The following is a 19,250-nucleotide window of genomic DNA, read 5'->3' as shown; positions in this document are numbered from 1 at the left end:
AATAATAAATGTTTAATGAATAATTAACAAAACTTAAATAAATTTTACTAAATCTTAAAAGTAAGGTATATGTATTATACTTTTCACATATATATATAGATACATACATATACATATACATATACATATACATATACATATACATATACATAGACATAGACATAGACATAGACATAGACATAGATATAGATATAGATATAGATATAGAGAGAGAGAGATGAATAGGAAGAGGATTAGTGGCCATAAGGACACATGTGCAGGCCACTTCACGGCACTGAAATAGGGTCTTTCACTGAACTGAACTTGAATTCAGTTCACCTAGTCAGCGAGCTTCCTCTGAGGATCCACTTGTCTCTACCTCCCAATGCTAGGTTTCTTTTAAATACAGGGTATTACTGTGTAGCCCTGACTGGCCTTGAACTCAGAGAACCACCTGCCTTTACCTCCTGAGAGCTGAGGTTAAAGACACAAGTCACCACACCTGCTTAGCATTACTTGAAAAAAAAAGAGCTACATTTATTTGTGGGTATGAATACACATATAAGAATGCGTGCACACACATAGGTGTTGTGATGTCAAACTCAGGTCTTCAGGCTTAGTCAAAAGCGGTCTTACTCTTCCTGTTGTCTCTGTTGCTAGTTACCTGGTGGGGAGGATGCTAAGATCCTCCTCAGAAGGAGAAATGACTCCTACAAGTTGTTCTCAGACCTGCACATCCGAGACACACGCACACACACACACACACACACACACACACACACACACACACACACACACACGAGGTGGGGAAGTGCCCATAAATACACATGCCCTCTCCATCTCTCTGTCTCTTAACAATCTGTAAATAAAGTCTTCTGTAGCAGAGAGTTAGCACAATGAATACATAAAGCAGGGACAGAAAGGGGCAGGCTAAAGTCTGTCTATACTTTGTCCTAATAACTTCTCCAATGTTTTCATTTGTACAAATACTTCTAACTGTGCCCACATTTCTCCTTTGCAACAACCACACCAACCTCAAACTCCCCCGTTTAGAGCACACGTGCTCAAGCCCACCTTTCTCCACCCCCACTACTTAGCTCTTTATATTAAGGAGTCCAGAAGCCTGGGGTTCTGCACCTCAGAAAACGGCACTGCGTGTTTATAACGTGGCAAGCCCTCCCTGTGCAGCACAAGCTCACAACTAATGTGTACTAATGGCAAGAAAACTCATTTTCATTCCACACTTGACAAAATAAACACCTCATAAAGGCAGGTAGGCAGAAGCCCCTCTCACCCTGAGCTGTTCAGCTTTACCCTTCAGAAATGGGGACCAGCCGAAGGGAAGTGACCCTAGCACACACAACAGCAGAGTTCTGGCAGAAAAAAAGCTTGGAACCAAAGCAAAGCTCTTGTGTAAAGTTAAATTGTTCTTTTTAGTTTTGTTCCCCCCAACCCCAAAGGCTCTTTCAGCACAAATCCTGGTTGAATTAGCAGAGTCTAGCTGAGCCTGTAGGGGAAAAACAGGGCACTTGATTGCTCTGAGTTACCAGAGAGCTCCATTTCTCTTTTGTCCACAGAAAATGAAGCCCTGCTTACATGTTGGAGGAAATATTTCAAAACATTCTCTTTTTTCTCAAAGTGAAGAATTTATGGAAACAGATAATTAACAGCAAATGACAAACAATCCAAGCAATAAAGGTCCTGGTTTGTTTGCCAAGATGATGGTATCAAGTTCCAAGATAAACAGTGAAGCGTGCCATGGCCATTAACATCCTGGTGGGGTGGAGATGGGGAGAGGAGCCATCCATGACCAATAGTCTAGGGCTGGGGGGAGGGGGAGGGGGAAAGGGGAGGGTGGGGGTGGAGTGAAGATGGGGAGAGGAGCCATCCATGACCAATCATCTAGGGTTGGGGGAGGGGGAGAGGAGAGGGGAGGGTGGAGGTAGAGTGGAGGTGGGGATAGGAGCCATCCATGACCAATCGTATAGGGTTAGGTGAGGGGAGGGGGGTGGAGTTGGGGAGAGGAGCCATTCATGACCAATCATCTAGGGCTGAGGGAGAGGGGGAGAGGGGAGGGTGGGGGTGGAGTGAAGATGGGGAGAGGAGCCATCCATGACCAATCCATGACCAATCGTATAGGGCTGGGGAATAGGGTGGGGTGGAGTTGGGGGGTGGGGTGGGGTGGAGTGAAGTGGGATGGGGTGGGGGCGTGGGGATGGGGTGGGGGGAGATGGGGTGGGGGTGAGGGTGGGGAGGTGGGGTGAGGGGCAAGGGTGGGGAGCAGACCATATCCCAGGCATTATTGCTTCTCTTCTGAATTCTCAGGGGGTGCTGTTGGAGTTCAGGGAGAATGGGGGTTTCAATGTGGCACAGAGCAAAACATTCATGCCTTCCTATCTCAGCACAGGACAGGATATCTCAGGATAGGAAGACAGACTCTATGATACAGAAGAATGGTCCAGAAGAATTAGGCATTAAGATTAATAAGGAGCTAGCTGTCCCATGTGCAACACTTACCCTTGCCCCAGTTTTCCCTTTTCTAGGTTTGTTAGCTCAGGATGGGTTTCGTGCCATCAGTCAAGCTCAAAATGTGAGGTGAAGTACAAGGTAAGAACTAGTTAACCTGCAGGAGTCAGAGCTGGGCCCAACAGATGCTACATCTCCTGGGTGCTAACAGATGGTGAACGTGGGACAGCATAGCATCACATCTTTTGCCTCTCAAAAGCCAGTTTCATAGCTCACCACATGGCAAATGGGACTTACAAAAGAAAATGAATTCCAAACGTTAAGTTTTGAATTATCTAATATGGCCTTTAAAGAGTCATTCCATCTTATAGATGAAAATAGGTCAACACACCAAAAATGTTGTCCCAGCCATTTGTAGACTCACTGGTATGTTGAGTCATGCTGTGAACTCGAGAAGGCCCAGGCACCATTTTGTCTCATCCCATTGCTAACCAAAAGGTTCATGGATGCTGACCCTCCCCTAGTGTGAAAGCCAAGGCCAGGACACCACAGTAGCCAAAAAGAGCTCTGATCTTTGAATACATTTGTTACGTTCTAGAAAGGTCAGGGTCAAGGCAGAGTGCATGTCTGATGAAGGGACACTTTCTCTAAGATGGCCATCTTGCAACTACAACTTCATATGACGGAAGAGCAAGGGTCTCTCTTAGATCCCAACTTCAGGAATTCTATCCTCAGGAAAGAATCACCTTCCAAGGCTTCCACCCCTTCATGTTATATTTTGGAGGCTAGAATTTCACTGTACAAATCTTCAAGAGACACAAATATTTAAATGTCATACGTAACAGTGATCCAAGCAGGACTAATATACAAACACTTGAGTAAGTTTTAAGAATAGAATGCGTCAAATACGAGGTGGTTAAGTGGGGATTTTTGTAATTATAAAATCAAATACTGGGTGGGAGGATGGCTCGGGAGATAAAGTGCCTGCTGCTCTTCAAGCATGTGGATCTGAGTTCTGAGCCACGGTGCCCGTGTAAGCCAGGCACAGCAGCACGGTTGGAAGCCTAGCGCTGAGGCATGGAGGCAAATCCTCAGAGAGTTGGTGGCCAGCCAGAGCCAGTCAGTAAACTATAGGTACAGGGAGAAGTTTTGCCTAAATAAATGAATAAATAAAATAAAGTAGATATGACCTGGAGTCTTTAAATAAATGCAGATGCTTATCTATACTCCCAATCATGCACGAACACACACACACACACACACACACACACACACACACACACACACAATATGGTTTGATGGATTCATAGTATCTCTAAATGTTAGAGCAAATACAATCGAAACAAAATGGGGATTTTTCCCCCCAAAGCTCAAGACTTATACAGAGCTGTTAAACGCCCTTGTTCACAGCCAAAGGCACTATCTTTCAGACAATTACGAAAGCATGCTAGGCTGCTTAGCTAGTGAAGCTAATTTTTCTTGATTTCAGCTATATGTCTTTGTTCAAAACACATTTTAAAACTATGTGCACGGCTGTAAAGGGGTTGAATCCTGGGACCGAGACACAGATCCCTAAAACCAAGTAAGAGTAAAGCTCTCGCTAAGCCAATCCGTGTCAATGCCAAAATAGCCCACGGCAAGATGGGAAAAGGCATCTGAGTCATCCAAGAATTACTAAATCTTTGAGCTGGAAAGTTTCATATGCTGTCTGTATAAGAAATAAATCGGTTTGAGCAGAGTCCGTGTGATGAACTAGAGTCTTGCTCTCTTTTAAGGAAGCCAAGCCTGGAACATTGATAACACTTGCTCGTGCCGAGATTTCTAAGCTCAGCACTAAAACTCTGTTTACTTTCTTGAGCACTCATGCTAACTTGCTTCTCCATTTTCAATACATTTCTTACATTTATTAATTTCTCTAATGGGGGTGGGGTGGGATGGGATGGGGCGCATGCAGGCCACAGAGAGCTTATGGAGGTCAGAGGACAACTTGAGGCATCGCTCTCTCCTCTCAACACGTATTGCTGGATGCCAAACTTAAGTGGTCAGGTTTGGTCACAAGCGCCTTTATCCTGTGAGCCATCTTGCCTGCCTTAGCTGTCCATTTCCTTTTTTAAAACATGTAAGACTAAATGGGACAAAACCTTAAACATATATTAGACTAGTTTGTATTTCTGATTTACAGTAAGAGGGGAAAACCGGAAAACACTGCAAAAACGCATGTTCTTATACGCATATGCCTCTCACCCCCTTCGCTGTAAAATACAGAAACTAAAGGGGGAAAAACTCCAAAGCCAAACAATAAAAGCATGTGAACCCAAATACTGCAAGGTCTCACGAATCCAACCACTTGCTCTAGGCAGTGCTGCCACACAGACACAGACTGAAAGTGTTCTTTTTACATTCAACAAGCGAGACAGACAGACTGACACGATGGTCTGCCAAGCATCTATACTAGTGCGGTATAGCCTACCCATACCAGGAGGCCATGAAAGTCACAAAGGTAAAACAGCATGGGAAGCGGGAGCTAAGAAAATCCCGAGAGGAGAGGACACATGCTCACACACAGATCTTCCAGAGTGCAGTAAACTTTGCCCCTTTCGATTTACAATGGCCCAGAGTGTATGAAGCTATGGGCAGTGTTAGCTCTGCTTTACATCTTAAAAGCAAACCTTCGTAAGTTCTAAAACTCTCAGAATTAAAGCTGAAGTCATCTCCTACATATTTATTTCATCCTCTATTACAGGGTCTCAGACAAAGAAGATGAAAGAAAGTCTGAATGTAAAGGAGGAGGAGGAAGAGGAGGAGGAAGAGGAAGAGGAGGAGGAGGAGGAGGAGGAGGAGGAGGAGGAGAGAGAGAGAGAGAGAGAGAGAGAGAGAGAGAGAGAGAGAGAGAGAGAAACTGATTGAGACTATCTGTGATGACCTGTGAGCATCCAGGTATCAGGACCTGACAGTCAGTCAGAGATACATGACAAGCCTGTCACCAAACAAAGACAGACTAACAAACCCAGGGCTTAGGAGATGGCTCAGAGGAAAAGACTTCTCTCACAAGCGTGATCTCTAGAATCCATATAAGAATGACAGGCACGGGGACTCGTGCTTGTAATCCCAGCACTGGGGAGGCAGAGACTGAAGGATTTGTAGGGCTGGTTGGCCAACCAGGTGAGCTAATTGGTGAACAGCAGGTCAATGAGGCAGACACTGTTCCTAAGAAAGCACCATATTTCTTACTGGCTTATACTTCCTCCCTCTACCCCCTACACATATACACACAAATTAAAAAAAAATCCAAATCTAACCTCAGATATGATCTGTTTTTTTTTTTAAATTATTTTCCCTCCTTGATAGCCCAGTAGCCAAAGAAAGGCAAAATATTTCCACCCAGTTACACAATCGTACACCCAAGGTTCTGAAGAATAAATCCTGGTGGACAAAACACCCAATAGATTGTCTCTTTATTGACTGAATACAAATAAAGAGACCTGCGGATCAGGGGGAAAGTTAGCTCAAAAAAGCAATCCAATTGTCACAGATCACAAGACGGGACCCTGGGGGTGTGTATAGAAAAACAACTTATCTTAAAAAAAAAAAGAGAGAGAGAGAAAAAGAAAGAAAGCCACTGTTTTTTTGTTTGAGTGTAAACTAAAAAGTATCTACAAGGCAAACTTCAGACTGAAAATCCTTTTGTAAATTATGGTCATGCTAGCATGCAGGCCAGTGATAAACCTGCATTAAGAGTTAGAGAAAGTGCTTTTCCGAGAGAAGGCTAGGTTGAGATTTTGCAGTTAGCACAGTCCAGCCTGCAGTAAAAAATAAATAAATGTCTATGCTTATTAGTGATCTTTCTGAACCCCAGACATTAACTTGCTCACTGATTCTACTTCTCCCTCTGTGAGAGCTCAGGATCACTATTTTTCCCCACACAGCAGCTCCACAATGTTCCCACCAATATTCTTTCAAAACAGGAATTCTAGAAAAAAGGAGGATATTCCAGGCCATGTAGCCTGGTAGCTAGTGAGCAGCCCAGAGCTCAAAGAGACCTTGCTCCCTGAAGATCCCAGAGTTAGTGACCCCAGTAAGACCTGAATCCAAGTTCCCTAAAACACTACCAGTGTGTGTGACAGCTGTTGGTTGCTACTGTACCCCCCCTGCTGCCTTCTCAAAATGGGTTTAAAACACTTCTTGAAAAGTTTCCTCACTGAGTGAGATGGCTCACTGAGGGGGAAGCAACATCTGCAAATCCAACAACAGCAGCCCAACCTCCAGAACCCACAAAAAGGGGGATGTGTAAGCCCAGCAGACAGAAAAATTTCTCAGAAACTCATGGGCCATGAAGCCTGGAGTACTGAGTAGAACAAGAGAGACCTTGTCTCAATAAGATAGAAAAAAGAACATGAACTCTCAAAGGTTATCCTATGACTTCACAGTCACATGCACCTTGAGCATGAGAACCGCCCCACACACACACACAAACACACACTAAAATATCACTTTAAAAGTCCCTTTGTCTATAGGACCAGCAAGGAGACAGTATGACTGACCTCATTTTCATCCTCCCATGAAGGAGCAAGCAGCCTTTGACTTAATCTTTGACTGAACCATAAACCAGAAGAGGGTGTCACCCCAAGAAGCTGAGACCCAAAGAAAGGAGAAGATTAGCAAGCGTTTAACATAAACCTTGGAGAAAACACAAGACTTAGAGAGGACTTAGCATTCTTTTGAAAACTTAGCATAAGAGTACCATACAGTTTACAAAATTAATTTCAACTATATAGAAGCATATAAAATATAAAGGCCACCACCCAATAAATGACACCAAGTGGTTAACTAAGTAATCACCAGTAAAACAGGTGTTTATCCTTCCTATGCTTTTATGTACAGATACATAAGCAAATATCAATCTTATATTATTGTATTAGCTACTTGTTTCTGTTCTCACAACCAAGTACGAGATAAGAGGCAACTTAAAAGAGTCAAGATTTGTTCTGGATGATGGTTCGATGAGAATCAGTCAGCTCTGATGGGGAAGACTTGGTAGTGGGAGCCTGCTCACATTTCTACCCTTTGGGGATCAGGAAGCAAATAAAGTACAGACTGGGCTGAAGGATGAACTTAAGGCCCTTCCTCCAGGGTTGAACCTGCCTCAGGGAGGCCCACATCCCATGGGCTCCACGACCCCCAAAAGAGTGCCATGTACTGCAGGCTTCACACAGGCACATGTGAGGGGCACGTCACATTCACACCTCACTCTCCTTCCTTTCTGTACTATACATAACTAACACAATCCTGAAATTAATGTGTTTCCTGCCACACTCTCCAACAGGGAAGAAAGGAAACCTCAGAGCAAATGGAACACCTATAGAAATTGCACAAATCTGTCGTGCAACTCAGGCATCTCAGAAGATCACCTTTCGATTTTCCAGTGCCCAAACACAGATAAATGTTACACAAGGCAACAGTGCAAAAAGAACGACAGACCTGTCACATTTTATATGGTCACATCAGTACACAAAATTATCATATCTGTGTATCAAGCACTGCCTTTTGATCCTGTATGATCCCAAGGGTGCTAGTGGTAACCACAGGCATAGGCAATGAATGGGGGGTTCATTTAGGGTTAAGCATTATGGTATTAAGCCCACTTCATAGATGATAATACTGAGACCCCAAATTTTTCCACCAAGCCAGTGACAGGCCCAATTACACATTCTCAGCTGTCATATCCTCCTTCTACTGCAGAAGCCTGTGACAATCCCATTAAATACATGTCTGTTTTAAACATAGAGTAGGGGAATCAGAGTCAGTGACGGGAGCACAGAAGTCAGGCCTGACTCAAGATGTCAGTGGTCTTCACTGAACAGCCATGTGGTATAGGATTTCTACCCATTTAGGACTGCTACTTTCATGATATAACTGGAGGTGTAGAGACCTTCCTAGCTTTTCATGATCATGACAGGCACTAAGTCACCTGCTGCCCTTGAAACAGAGCAATTCTACCCCAAGTTCCACCAGGAAAAACTTCCATGGTGCCCTCCAGTAACTCCTCGCAGAAGACAAGACAAACTGGTCAGTGATGGATAACGGAAGTTTTGAAATAAAAAACTTGGGATCAATGAGGTACACACTCATGGTAACAATTGGCACTGAATATACAATGGGAGCGGTTCAGAATTTTTCTGCACCTCTTTAATTTCACGACAACCTTTTACGAACTGTATCTTACTGGTGAAAAGGGGGAAATAAGATTCTATCGGTGACAGACACCTCTACATGACACCACTTTCTTAAAGCCTGGTAAAAAGCCAGGGAGAGAAAAAGAAAGATCCTGGGGCTCTAGTAACTGAACCAGAGACAAGAGTTGAATTCGAAATCCCCATAGCCAACCCTCAAAACAAAACAAAGGAGAAGACAATTAACCTCAGTAGTGTAACCAGCCACCCTGACTTGCAAGGAATAGAAGAAGGGCTTCTCATGAAGAAGTAAAATTTCCAGTGCGAAAACCCTTAGAGCTGGATGTCTTATCAACACAGTTTTAGAGTGTGTGATTAGGCCTCCCATTGTTAAAACGCACAAAATCTTTATGGCATTTTCAGACCTAAAATGGTTCTTTGAATGCTTTCTCTAATCATCATTAAAAATACTAAACAACTTTGTGAATGTTCTGTTCAAGGAAGACGAAGGGCTTGTGGGCACATGAAGACATGTTCACTGTTAGCTTCAGCCATCCATCTATCAGTTTAATCAAGAGTGAGAGAGAAAGAAAGGACTCATATTTTAGGCTACATTTTGGTCTACTAACTCCAGCTGTGCTTTGATTTTCTTTTCTAAAGTCAGATAGGATTACTTTAAAAAAAATAAAAAAGAAAATCCTACGTCAGAAGGAAATTCAAAGCAATGGTTCTTAGAAAGTCTGGTAGCAATCTTGTTAAGAGTTTATAGATACGGACCAAACCCAAACTTCTTGAAACTGGGCGAGAACCCAGTTCTAAAAGAGGGACGCTTCATAATGATGGTGGCTGATTTTTGTCCCTCACAATGGTACCTTGCAAAAAGAGTTCTATTTAAATTTCAGTCTTCATAAGTCACAGCTAAAAACAATAGCGGTCATTTGGTGCACTTACTTGCCTGTGAATAGAATGATGTCTGGGGAAGGGAAGTTGATTAGAGGGGGAGCTACACAGGGGCTAGTCACAAAGTTGAGCTGAAACAAACCAACCCATTAAATGAAAATTCCTTAATTAAGGTGAGACAATGCCCACTGCTACCACTAGGTCATAGAAAGGAAGACCAAGGGCACTGGTTTCTACCAGGGGGCTTCACAGACCTTGGATAGGAGTGAGAAAGGAAAGTAAATGCTTGAAAGACCTAGAGCTAAATAAATATGTAAATGTTGCAAGTAGGAAAGGCAAGCTAGCTCTAGGAATGAACAAAACTCTATCAGGACATGTTGGAATTTTTCCAAAAACCAGGAGAAATTTTAGGTTCAATATCTCCCCAATACATTCCGGTCACTTTCGGTGTCTATTTAGACAAAGGGTCCTGTTTTTAGTGCACCCAAAATAGAACGTGATCGCAGTCAAGGAAGATGCCCAAGTGCTACAACCTACCAGAGTTGTCATGAGCCAGGCCATCAACACACAAAGCAACAGCAGGCCCTTAGATGGACAGGTTAGAATGAGGCCACGGGGATCCACATCCCCATCAAAGCAAGCATACCCTCACACTTCCAGAATGACCCTGGTTTGTCCTATGAACACATAACTGAAATTTTTTAATCAATCAGTACATCAGACAGACAGGCAGGCAGGTAGATAGAAGACAGACAGAAGGTAATAGATGATTGACAGAAAAAATAATAATAGTTAATATAGAAAGGATAATAATATAGAAAATACAAACATGGGCTGGAGAAATGGCTCAGTGGTTAAGAGCACTGACTGCTCTTCCAGAGGTCCTGAGTTCAAATCCCAGCAACCACATGGTGGCTCACAACCATCTGTAATGAGATCTGATGCCCTCTTCTGGTGTGTCTGAAGACAGCTACAGTGTACTTATTATATATAATAAATAAATCTTTCAAAAAAAAAAAAGAAAATACAAACATGAAAATAGATCAAATAAGTGACAGCTATTGATGAATAAACATAATAAAATAATAATGACTTTATATAAATATACAGATGTATAAATAACAAATTAATTAAATAATAAAAATAGATAAAATATAATAGGTAATAATTGGGTTACCTATTAATGATAGGAAAGTAAAAATGAATGATTGACGCTAGACACAGAGAGGAAAAGATAGTAATGGATGGAAGACAGACAGACAGACAGAAAAATAACAATAGAGGTCCTAGAAATAGACAAGTACCTAGGGCTTCGGGTGGAACCAAAGCAACTGTCCCAAATTGGGAAAGATGTCACAAGACAGAGGACAAGAGGCTTCCCGTGAGTGCAGGAAACTAGACTAGCTCAGAGCAAATGCTAATCAGAGCAGAAGGGTGTCACCACTGCAAGAAACAGCTAACTCAAGGCAGAGACAGGAGGGCCCAAGGTGCTCTCAGGTGAGAGGAAGCCAAGGGTAATAAAAAGGAAAGGCCACATTGGAGCCATGGGGAGGAGCCCTGTGTTCCCAGGCTGGAGTCCAGGGACAGGCTCCACAGCTGTCTAGGTTTCCATAACAAACCTCTTTTTTGTTGTTGTGAGTGTTTGGGCTTTGCCCCCCTCCTCCTGAGAGCAGGAGAGTGAGTTTAAAAGCCATCTCTCTAATCATTCACAGTTCACCAGTGGACTCCTGTGAGTTCACCAGTGGACTCCTGTGGGCAAGAGCAAATAAGAGACCGCTACTGAGCTGAGCAATGGCCGAGCCTTTCAGTCATTTCCCAAGGAATCTGGACAGAGCAGCATTCACTCTGCCTCACATGAAACAGGATCCAGAGTTCTCTGAGATTCATTAACACAACATATCAACCTTCCAAAGCGAGCTAAAGGGATTGTAACTATGCCATGAACAAATTTTATAACATACCTGAAGAAAAGGGACTCAATGGAAACAATAAAAGGACTATTTAAAACAAATACATACTTACTGTTCAGAAAAAAACTACCATTTTAACAAAGAGCGAACAGATCACCTACAAACCTCTGCCTTCCTCCCTGTCAGCAGATTCTCACACACAGCCAGCAAGTTCTTAGAAACCAAGCATTTGCAAAGCTGTTTTTCTTTTGTTGTTGTTGTTGTTTTTTTTGTTGGTATTTGGTTTTTGGTGGTGGTGGTGGTGGTGATGGTTTTTGTTTTTGTCTTTTGTTGTTTTTTTTTTTTTTCCTTTCCCTGGAGCCTACTGTTTTGGTTTTTCTACTTTGCATAAAACTCATCACGGTTACTTTAAGAGGCTTCTTATAACTTACTTACAAAACACCACTCTGCTATTTACACTAATAGCCAAACACTGTTCTGTTTGGTTAAGGTTTCTGAATTAGGAGAGAGAGAGAGAGAGAGAGAGAGAGAGAGAGAGAGAGAGAGAGAGAATGAGAATGAATGAGAATATCTGTGTGTGTGTGTGTGTGTGTGTGTGTGTGTGTGTGTTTAGGTGGTGGGGCTACTGTTTCTTTAAATGCCCACATAAAACAATTATTGGAAGAAAGAGCTTGTGACTTGTGCATACCCTGAGTTCAATTCTGCCAGGAGTAAAAACAGTCAACGAAATCCTAACCACCTTTCCCTCTTGACTACACATGGTGTTCAAAGAGTCCTGCCATGAAAGACTCGTGTTAGACACTGGAAGGAGGCTCATAAAGAATGGGCACCAGGCCTTGGATAAACAAGAGACACAGTGACCTTCTGTCCCCTTCCATTGACAGCCTAGCACTTCTGCTGCAGAGGACCAAACAAGAGTTGGTGTGTGTGACCAGGTGCTGCAGTGTCCTTGTTTCTGAGTGTCTCCTATATGTTTTCCTTCTTAAAGAGCTTAAGGCCCGATATGTACTCCATCGTATCAGGGAGTAAAAGAAAACTAAAATTCCCGAGACCCACTGTTACACTCTCCCTTAACCCTTTGTTCCCCGTATTGTTTGAGTCTTGCATAATGAAGCCCTCGTTTCACTAGCAACAGGCGAGACAATGGATTTAGCAGTAGCTGGACAATTATCTCCAATGAGGCCTATTTCCCAGCTGAATACAAAGCCTTAGTGGAATGGAGTGTAAGAAACTGTAAGAGAAACCTTAAAGAAATATTTCATCACGGAAGTAGACAACACATGGTAAAGCAAACTGAACTAAAGGTGGGATTTCACTGCCAACATTCAATGTGTGGCATTAGGAAAATACCTAAACTCTCCATTCTTAGCTACAAAGCGTGGGCAACTTATCAGAACCCATCAGAGGTTCTGAAGACCTAACGCCATTTTGTGATTGGACGTGCTATAAAAAAAGAAATGTGACTAGTTATACAGATTCGAGCAAGGGGTTTCTTTTGGCCTGTATGTGAAACCACAGCTACCCGTCTGTTTTGGAAATCACTGACTTCCACTCTCCCTAGCAGAATGCTGAGGAATAGTTTTCTTTCAGTTTGCTTTTCTTGGTTGCTAACTTTTTTCTCTTCTGTACGTTCGTGAGAAATACTTACATGTGCACATGTGGCGGCTGGAATCTGCTCTGGTTGATGTTGTAGTGTGTGAATGCCTGGGTGGGGTTGGAGCTATACTCATCCACCGTTATGGTAACTTTGCCTTGAGAAGGAATCCCATGTGCCATCCTTCCTCCCTATAGGCAGTCTCGACTCACAAGTCTCCGGAGCGAACGCTGGAAGCAGGCATGATGGGTTTCAGCCGACCTCTGAATCCAAGGATCTACTCATCAACACCACTGTGCGTTCTAGGAAAAGAAAAAAAAACATATACGTGTACATGTGTATATACATTTTATAAAACAAGAACAATGAGTAAGACAGTTCTAAAACACATTGGGTTTGGAATCTGTAATATAAAATTGGCTCAGGAGAAAAAAAAATCGGAATTGCTAGTATTTCCTCCTGGACATAACTGTTGCCGACTCTTTCCTGCTCGTCCCTCAGAGAGGACGTTACACCCTACATGGTACCACTAGGTGCTGGTGAATCGTCTCAATGGAGTTCAAACTAAGAATTCCTCTCTAATTATAATTATGGCACTTAACGTGAATTGCAGAAGGGCCAAATCCACAGTTGCCATGGTGTTTAGCTATAAATGGTTTGTGCTTGAAGATTCTTCCAAACCCTCCCTGCTAATTGAAATATTTGGTTCTTACAAAATTGGTATCACATTATACAATCACTTGCAATCTTGATGCTTGGACGATCCACAGGACACCATGACAAATACAAACTTAAGGGTCTGTGCTCATTAACAGAGAACCGAGTATAACTACAAAATGCACAGGATGCACACATAAATTTGTTTGTCTTGCAGACACTGCTAAATAACAATGCCTGGTATTCTCTCTGGTCAAGAACTTGACAGCAAAGCAAATACTTCTTACTAACCATGGTGCACTTTCTTTCAATATTCTAGCCACTCAACAGAAAGCCAGATGAACACAGAATAGGTCAGTCACTTTCTAACCCTGACTTCCCTCTTCCCCACTTAAGGGAGCATTCAGGGAGGGCAGCCATCACATCTGGGCCTTCATTCTTTGGTGCTGTCATTCTTACTAGCTGTTCACATTTCCTTAAGAAATTTCCAGAATTTCTCATTCTTTTTATGTGTCAATGTATTGGTTGCCATGCAGAGTACAGAAATGAAGATGTCTGTTTTTACGGCAGATGTTCAAAGATGGGGGGACGCAAGCCCTTGCATGGAAGCTGTTGCAATTGGTGATCAACTGGAAGAAGCAGGAGGCATCACAAACACTCCTTGGCTAACCTGAATTTTTCTCAAAATGCTGTGCCAGAATTCATTTGCCATGTATACCACTAAGTTCCAGACATCTTAGATGTTACCTCTCTCTCTCTCTCGATATATATATATATATATATATACATATATGTATATATGTTATATATACATATATATACATATATACACACACACAAGGTTAGATCGAAAATTGAAATTTGGCATGAAACACCTTAACATATCCAACAAAAGGCAGATAGATGACATGCCATGAGCCATCTATTTTGTTTTGTGACCCAGGGCTCCTGTTGCCCTCCATATGCTAGCTGGGCTAAAACATTCCACAATGTTCTACTCCAAGGTTTGCTTTCTTTACAGCAGTCAAGTTATACCCACCTGGCCTTGGTTTCCAGAACATTCCCATAGCCAGGAGAGGAATCCCTGCTGTTCTGACACTTTTAGCAAAATATTACCTTGGGTTCCCTTGCTTCTTCTCCCTGCCTTCGCAGGAGGTAACTCCCTTAAGCACTAGTCGGTGGCAATCTGGCCAGTAGGATTAGCTAAGCCAAATCTTGCCCTGCTCCTTGGATGTAAGATATCTGTAAAGAACTGCTTACGAATCATAATGTAGCAGTTTTCATACTAAGTTTGCAGCTGGTTCCTTAATTTCCTACACAATTATATTTTACTGTTATTTTGCATAACAGTAAAACACAACACCTGCTTCAAATTGCAGTCCTGTTCTAAGTGCTGTAATTCTCTTTGAGACACAAAGTACCGAGACACAACTGAAGCTCGGAGCTGCGTAATTGCGTGGTACTGAAAAGTAAACACAAATGAAGACATCTTCCTGTTACAGAAATGACTGTCATTAAAAAGAATGTTAGCCATCAAGGCGCAGAAGGGGGAAAATACGCATTTTCAGAATACGAGAACTTCGTGTTTGCATAAATTAGAGAGTGGTATAAAAATTACTTGGCGGTTCTTATTTTCCTTCTATCAATGTCTATTGTGTGAGATACAGAACATTTCAGAAGCAACAGAAAATCAAATTCATGTCTAGACCATGATGACCTCGGATTAAGTATCTGTACCCCTTGCCGGAAAGAATTTTAATGTTTGAGGAATAAAAAAAATACTAATTAAACTAAAAGAATGCAGACCAGAAATAAAATAGACATACTGAATATTTACAGTGGCTTGAAGTGGGTAGAGGGAGACCCTCTCAAGCCATCCTGATTGAAGCCAAAAAGAGTCAGAATGTAGACGCCAGATTCCCACTTCTAAAGGATCCAGGATATCCTAAAGTCACCCTACAGATGTTCATTTTCTGTCAGGGAACAACTATGCCTCTTTGCCCCTCTGCCCAAGCAAAGCAAACGATCTCTCTCCATCAGCAAGCCCAGAGCTCTGTGGTTCGGAAGGGCTAAATGGGTGGCTGGCACCTCATTTGAATTCATCTTTGCCTTGTTCCCTTTCAAATGTTTTATCGAAACAGTGCACCTGCCGGGTCTATCTTCTTTAATCTGGAGTCCTTTGAAGAAAATGTCAGACTGAGGCAGAAAGCTTCAAAACTTTCTCAGCACCTTTTACACACAAGTCAAGAAAAGTCTAATTTTTAAAAATGCTATGTCCAATTCCATCCACACCTCAAAATGAACATATCCTGGTGTGTGTGTGTGTGTGTGTGTGTGTGTGTGTGTGTGTGTGCTTGGGAGGACTGTGGGATGGAGAAAGATTCTCAGCGACAAAGCCATGAGCTAAACCACATCACTTTACAGGAGATTTGGGGGAATGCTTAAAAGATGCCAAGGTCCCCACCTTAACCTTCGAAGAAGCAGTATCACCCTGCTTCAAATACTCGGGCTGTAACCCCACCACCACCACATCCTCTTCTCACAATAGTTAAAGGGAGCAGCTTTCTTCTTTTAATTTTATACTTCAATGCATTTTATCCACAAACAAAGGCACCCAGTACAAGATGCCAACATGCCTAAAGAAAATTCTAAACAGGACTGTCACTGCCAAGCATTCAGGCCGGTGTTAGAGTTTCTGTTAAAAAAAAAAAAAAACCCACGTGAGCACGTTGAGCATTTCCTAGACAGCAGTCACTTCTGTCCCCTAAGCTGCAGGACTGGAAATTTTCTTTTCCAGGAACCCACTTGGAAACCTCTTAAAAGTCTGCTGGCAAGGAGGGGATTAAAAACTGAAGGCTTAAATAACTGTCTGCACCTCCTAGACACCAGAAGTCTGATTTACCTAAACTTTCAAAGCGACAATTTTTGACCTCTGTACTCGAACGCTGCCTAAGCCAAGCCCAGAAGAAATGAGTCCTGGATTTCGCTGTCCTTGTTTAAATAATGGTGCTCATTTGAGTCAGGAAGATAGCCACCTCACTTACTGGATGGAGGGACTTTAGAGCTCGCTCCCGGTGCAACCCCGCCAAATTTCATTCTCTCCTCCCTCTGCCTCGCGGACTGAGAACCTTGTAAACTCAGGCCCCTACTCTTTTATGCCCATTTCCAGTTACTCATTCCCGCATGCGGGAGCGATGCCCACACTCTTTCCCCGTGGTTGTACCGCTACTTTATTTTTCTGGAGATGCTAAAAAAGTTCCACGTGCCTCTGTCCACTAAGCTCCCTCCCTTCCCTTCACACTTACACCTGAACTTGTCTCCAGCACTGCTGACACCCAGCTGGCACATTCTTTCAGAGAAGGAGGGCACGACTTTTCTCCTGAGCCTCTGACAAAGCGTGGGGTCTATATATGGTGGGGCGCGGGGGGGGGGGGCTGCAGAATTCTCTACTTTGGATTGGTTTGTTTGTTTTAAATCTAGGGTGGGCAGATGGGGTGGGGGGCTGCAGCTACTACACACACACACACACACACACCCACACACCACACACACACACACACACACACACACACACACACACACACACACACACACACACACACACACACACACACACACGCCCTGCTCTGTCAACCGCTCTCCTTGCCAGGTTCTGGCCACAACTCCCTCCTCATTCCGTAGGCGCTGAGTACCCGATGGGCACCGCCACCGCCACTGCCGGCGATGTTGGCAGCACTAAGGACACTAGACTCACTCCCCCAGGGTTGGCTAAGCATTTTCCCCCACCTTCCTCTCTCCCAGCGGGGCACCGACTGAAGACCGCCGTAAAACACGGGCTCTGACGTCGTTGCCATCCTCGGTGCCGCATCTTAACCCCTGGTCTGGGACAGAAGCCTCCGAAGCGCCCTGGCATCTCCAAGCATACAGGCAGGAGACCGAGTCCGCACCCTGAACAACCGCCTCCTCGCTGAGTCCCGGAGCTGCCAGGCACCTCCCCGGGAACGGCTGGGAAGGGAAGGGATCCAGCCAGCCATCGGGCTGCAGAGGGAATGTGGAGGCCACAGCCTTGCCCCCTCTTTGGAAGTCTTTCCCTTCCAGTTAAAGTTGTGTTTGTTTTCCCCACCCTGACTTGTTAGTGTCTTTACCATCACAAATCAATTAGACATTTTTCATGACCCGCATTCACTCTTAATTCCGGGTGTGTTGGGGGTGCGCTATAAATCAACCCCCGGGCTCATCTTTCCGTGCTCTTGCTGGGGGATTTCAATGCCCTCTCGAACCTCTAGGTACACCTCCTAGGCCGCAAAAGCCCGAAATTTAAAAGATTTTTAAAGACAATCTTGCCACATGTAAATGTAAATAGGGGTGGCGGTGGGGGCCCCTCACAACTACTGCTTAGGTAGAAAAGAAACTGGGCGGCCGCGGTTACTTTTCCACGCTGCCGTACCCCGCCTCCCAGCCCTCTCGCTCGGCAGGCAGCGGTCGCCGAGACCGGAGAGTAAGGTCCGGGCGCGGGGGCCGGCGGAGAGCTCCGCGCTGGAGCGCTATGCGCGCGAGCGACCGGAGCACAAAGCTGCACGGAGCCGTCCGGCCACTGCACCTGGCCCGGGGCCGCCGCGGGCGCAAGGGGCTCGGGCCAACACAATGCACCCGGGCCTAGGCCGGGGCAGCTGCCGCGCACGACCCTGGGACTTTCTAGTAAACAGATCTCCGACTCCCCGGCCCCACCCCCATCCCTTGCCCCGGGGCTTTAGCCGCGGGCTTTCGCAGACAACCTCTCCCCCGGCACCCCCGCCGCCACCTTCCTGAGAAACCCGGAGAAGGAGGGGGCAGGGAGGCGGGGACCCCGAGAGGTCGGTGGCCGAGGGCTTGGGGGGAAGGGAGAACAGGGGGCGAGATGGGGAGTGGGAAGAAGGGCAGCTACGCAAAGAAATTCGCTCTCGCTTGCGGGGGCTTCGGGGGAAACAAATCTGCTCTCCCCGGGTCCTCTAGTGTTCAGTCCGCCAACCTCAGGGTCGCGGGGCCGCCGCGCTCCGCAGCTCCCGCGCCCTCGCACGCGCCTCTGACAAGGCACCTCTCACCCGGGCTCCGCTTTGTGTGTGCATTTTTTTTTCCTTCCTCTCGCGCCCGGCACCGGCCGCCTCCTCCCCCCTCCCCCGCCCTCCGCCTCCCTTTCCCGGGCGGATTACCTTTCCCGGGCTGCGCTCCGGGTCCCCGGGATGCCTTCAGCGCCCGGTGTGCGGGCGAGCCATCGCCAAGCCACCCGAGCCGGCTCGGAGCAGCGCTGGGGGTGGCAGGGGCGAGGGGCTCGGGCGGGCCAGAACCTTCGACCCCGGAGGTCCCCGCCGCTGATCCAGGGCCTGGGAGGGCAGCACTGGGGCGCGGTGCGAGCGGGACGCGGGGTCGCTGCGGGGGGAGGTGGAGAGGACCGGAGCAGCCTCGATCTGGGGAGAGAACGAGCGAGGGGGCGAGGAGAGACAGCGAGGGCGCGGCGAGCGAAGGGAGCGCGAGCGGTGCAGTGACAGGGACTGCCACTGGGGTCAAAGGAGCACAGCTCCAGGAAGCTGGGCGGCC

General features: G+C 45.2%; 1 protein-coding gene across 9 annotated transcripts in view; it reads right to left on the bottom strand.

The window, feature by feature from the left end:
• Positions 1-19,250, bottom strand: part of Mpped2 (metallophosphoesterase domain containing 2) — a 175,688-nt gene extending 156,438 nt beyond the window's left edge. For 3 of the 9 annotated variants that reach the window (XM_087653284.1, XM_087653280.1, XM_087653287.1), the window contains exons 1-2: positions 18,685-18,824; positions 13,074-13,321 (exon numbers count right to left, since the gene is read on the bottom strand). Coding sequence is in view for 4 of the 9 variants with exons in the window: in XM_087653280.1 (XP_087509406.1) it covers positions 13,074-13,201 (128 nt within the window). In the remaining 5 variants the exon portion in view is untranslated. 9 annotated transcript variants of the gene reach the window in all.

The sequence above is a fragment of the Rattus norvegicus genome, chromosome 3 (assembly GCF_021556685.1).
Source record: "Rattus norvegicus strain SHRSP/BbbUtx chromosome 3, alternate assembly SHRSP_T2T, whole genome shotgun sequence".
In the NCBI taxonomy this organism is placed as follows: Eukaryota; Metazoa; Chordata; class Mammalia; order Rodentia; family Muridae; genus Rattus; species Rattus norvegicus.
Note: the sequence above shows the minus strand (reverse complement) of the source record. Positions and strands in the feature narration are given on the sequence as shown.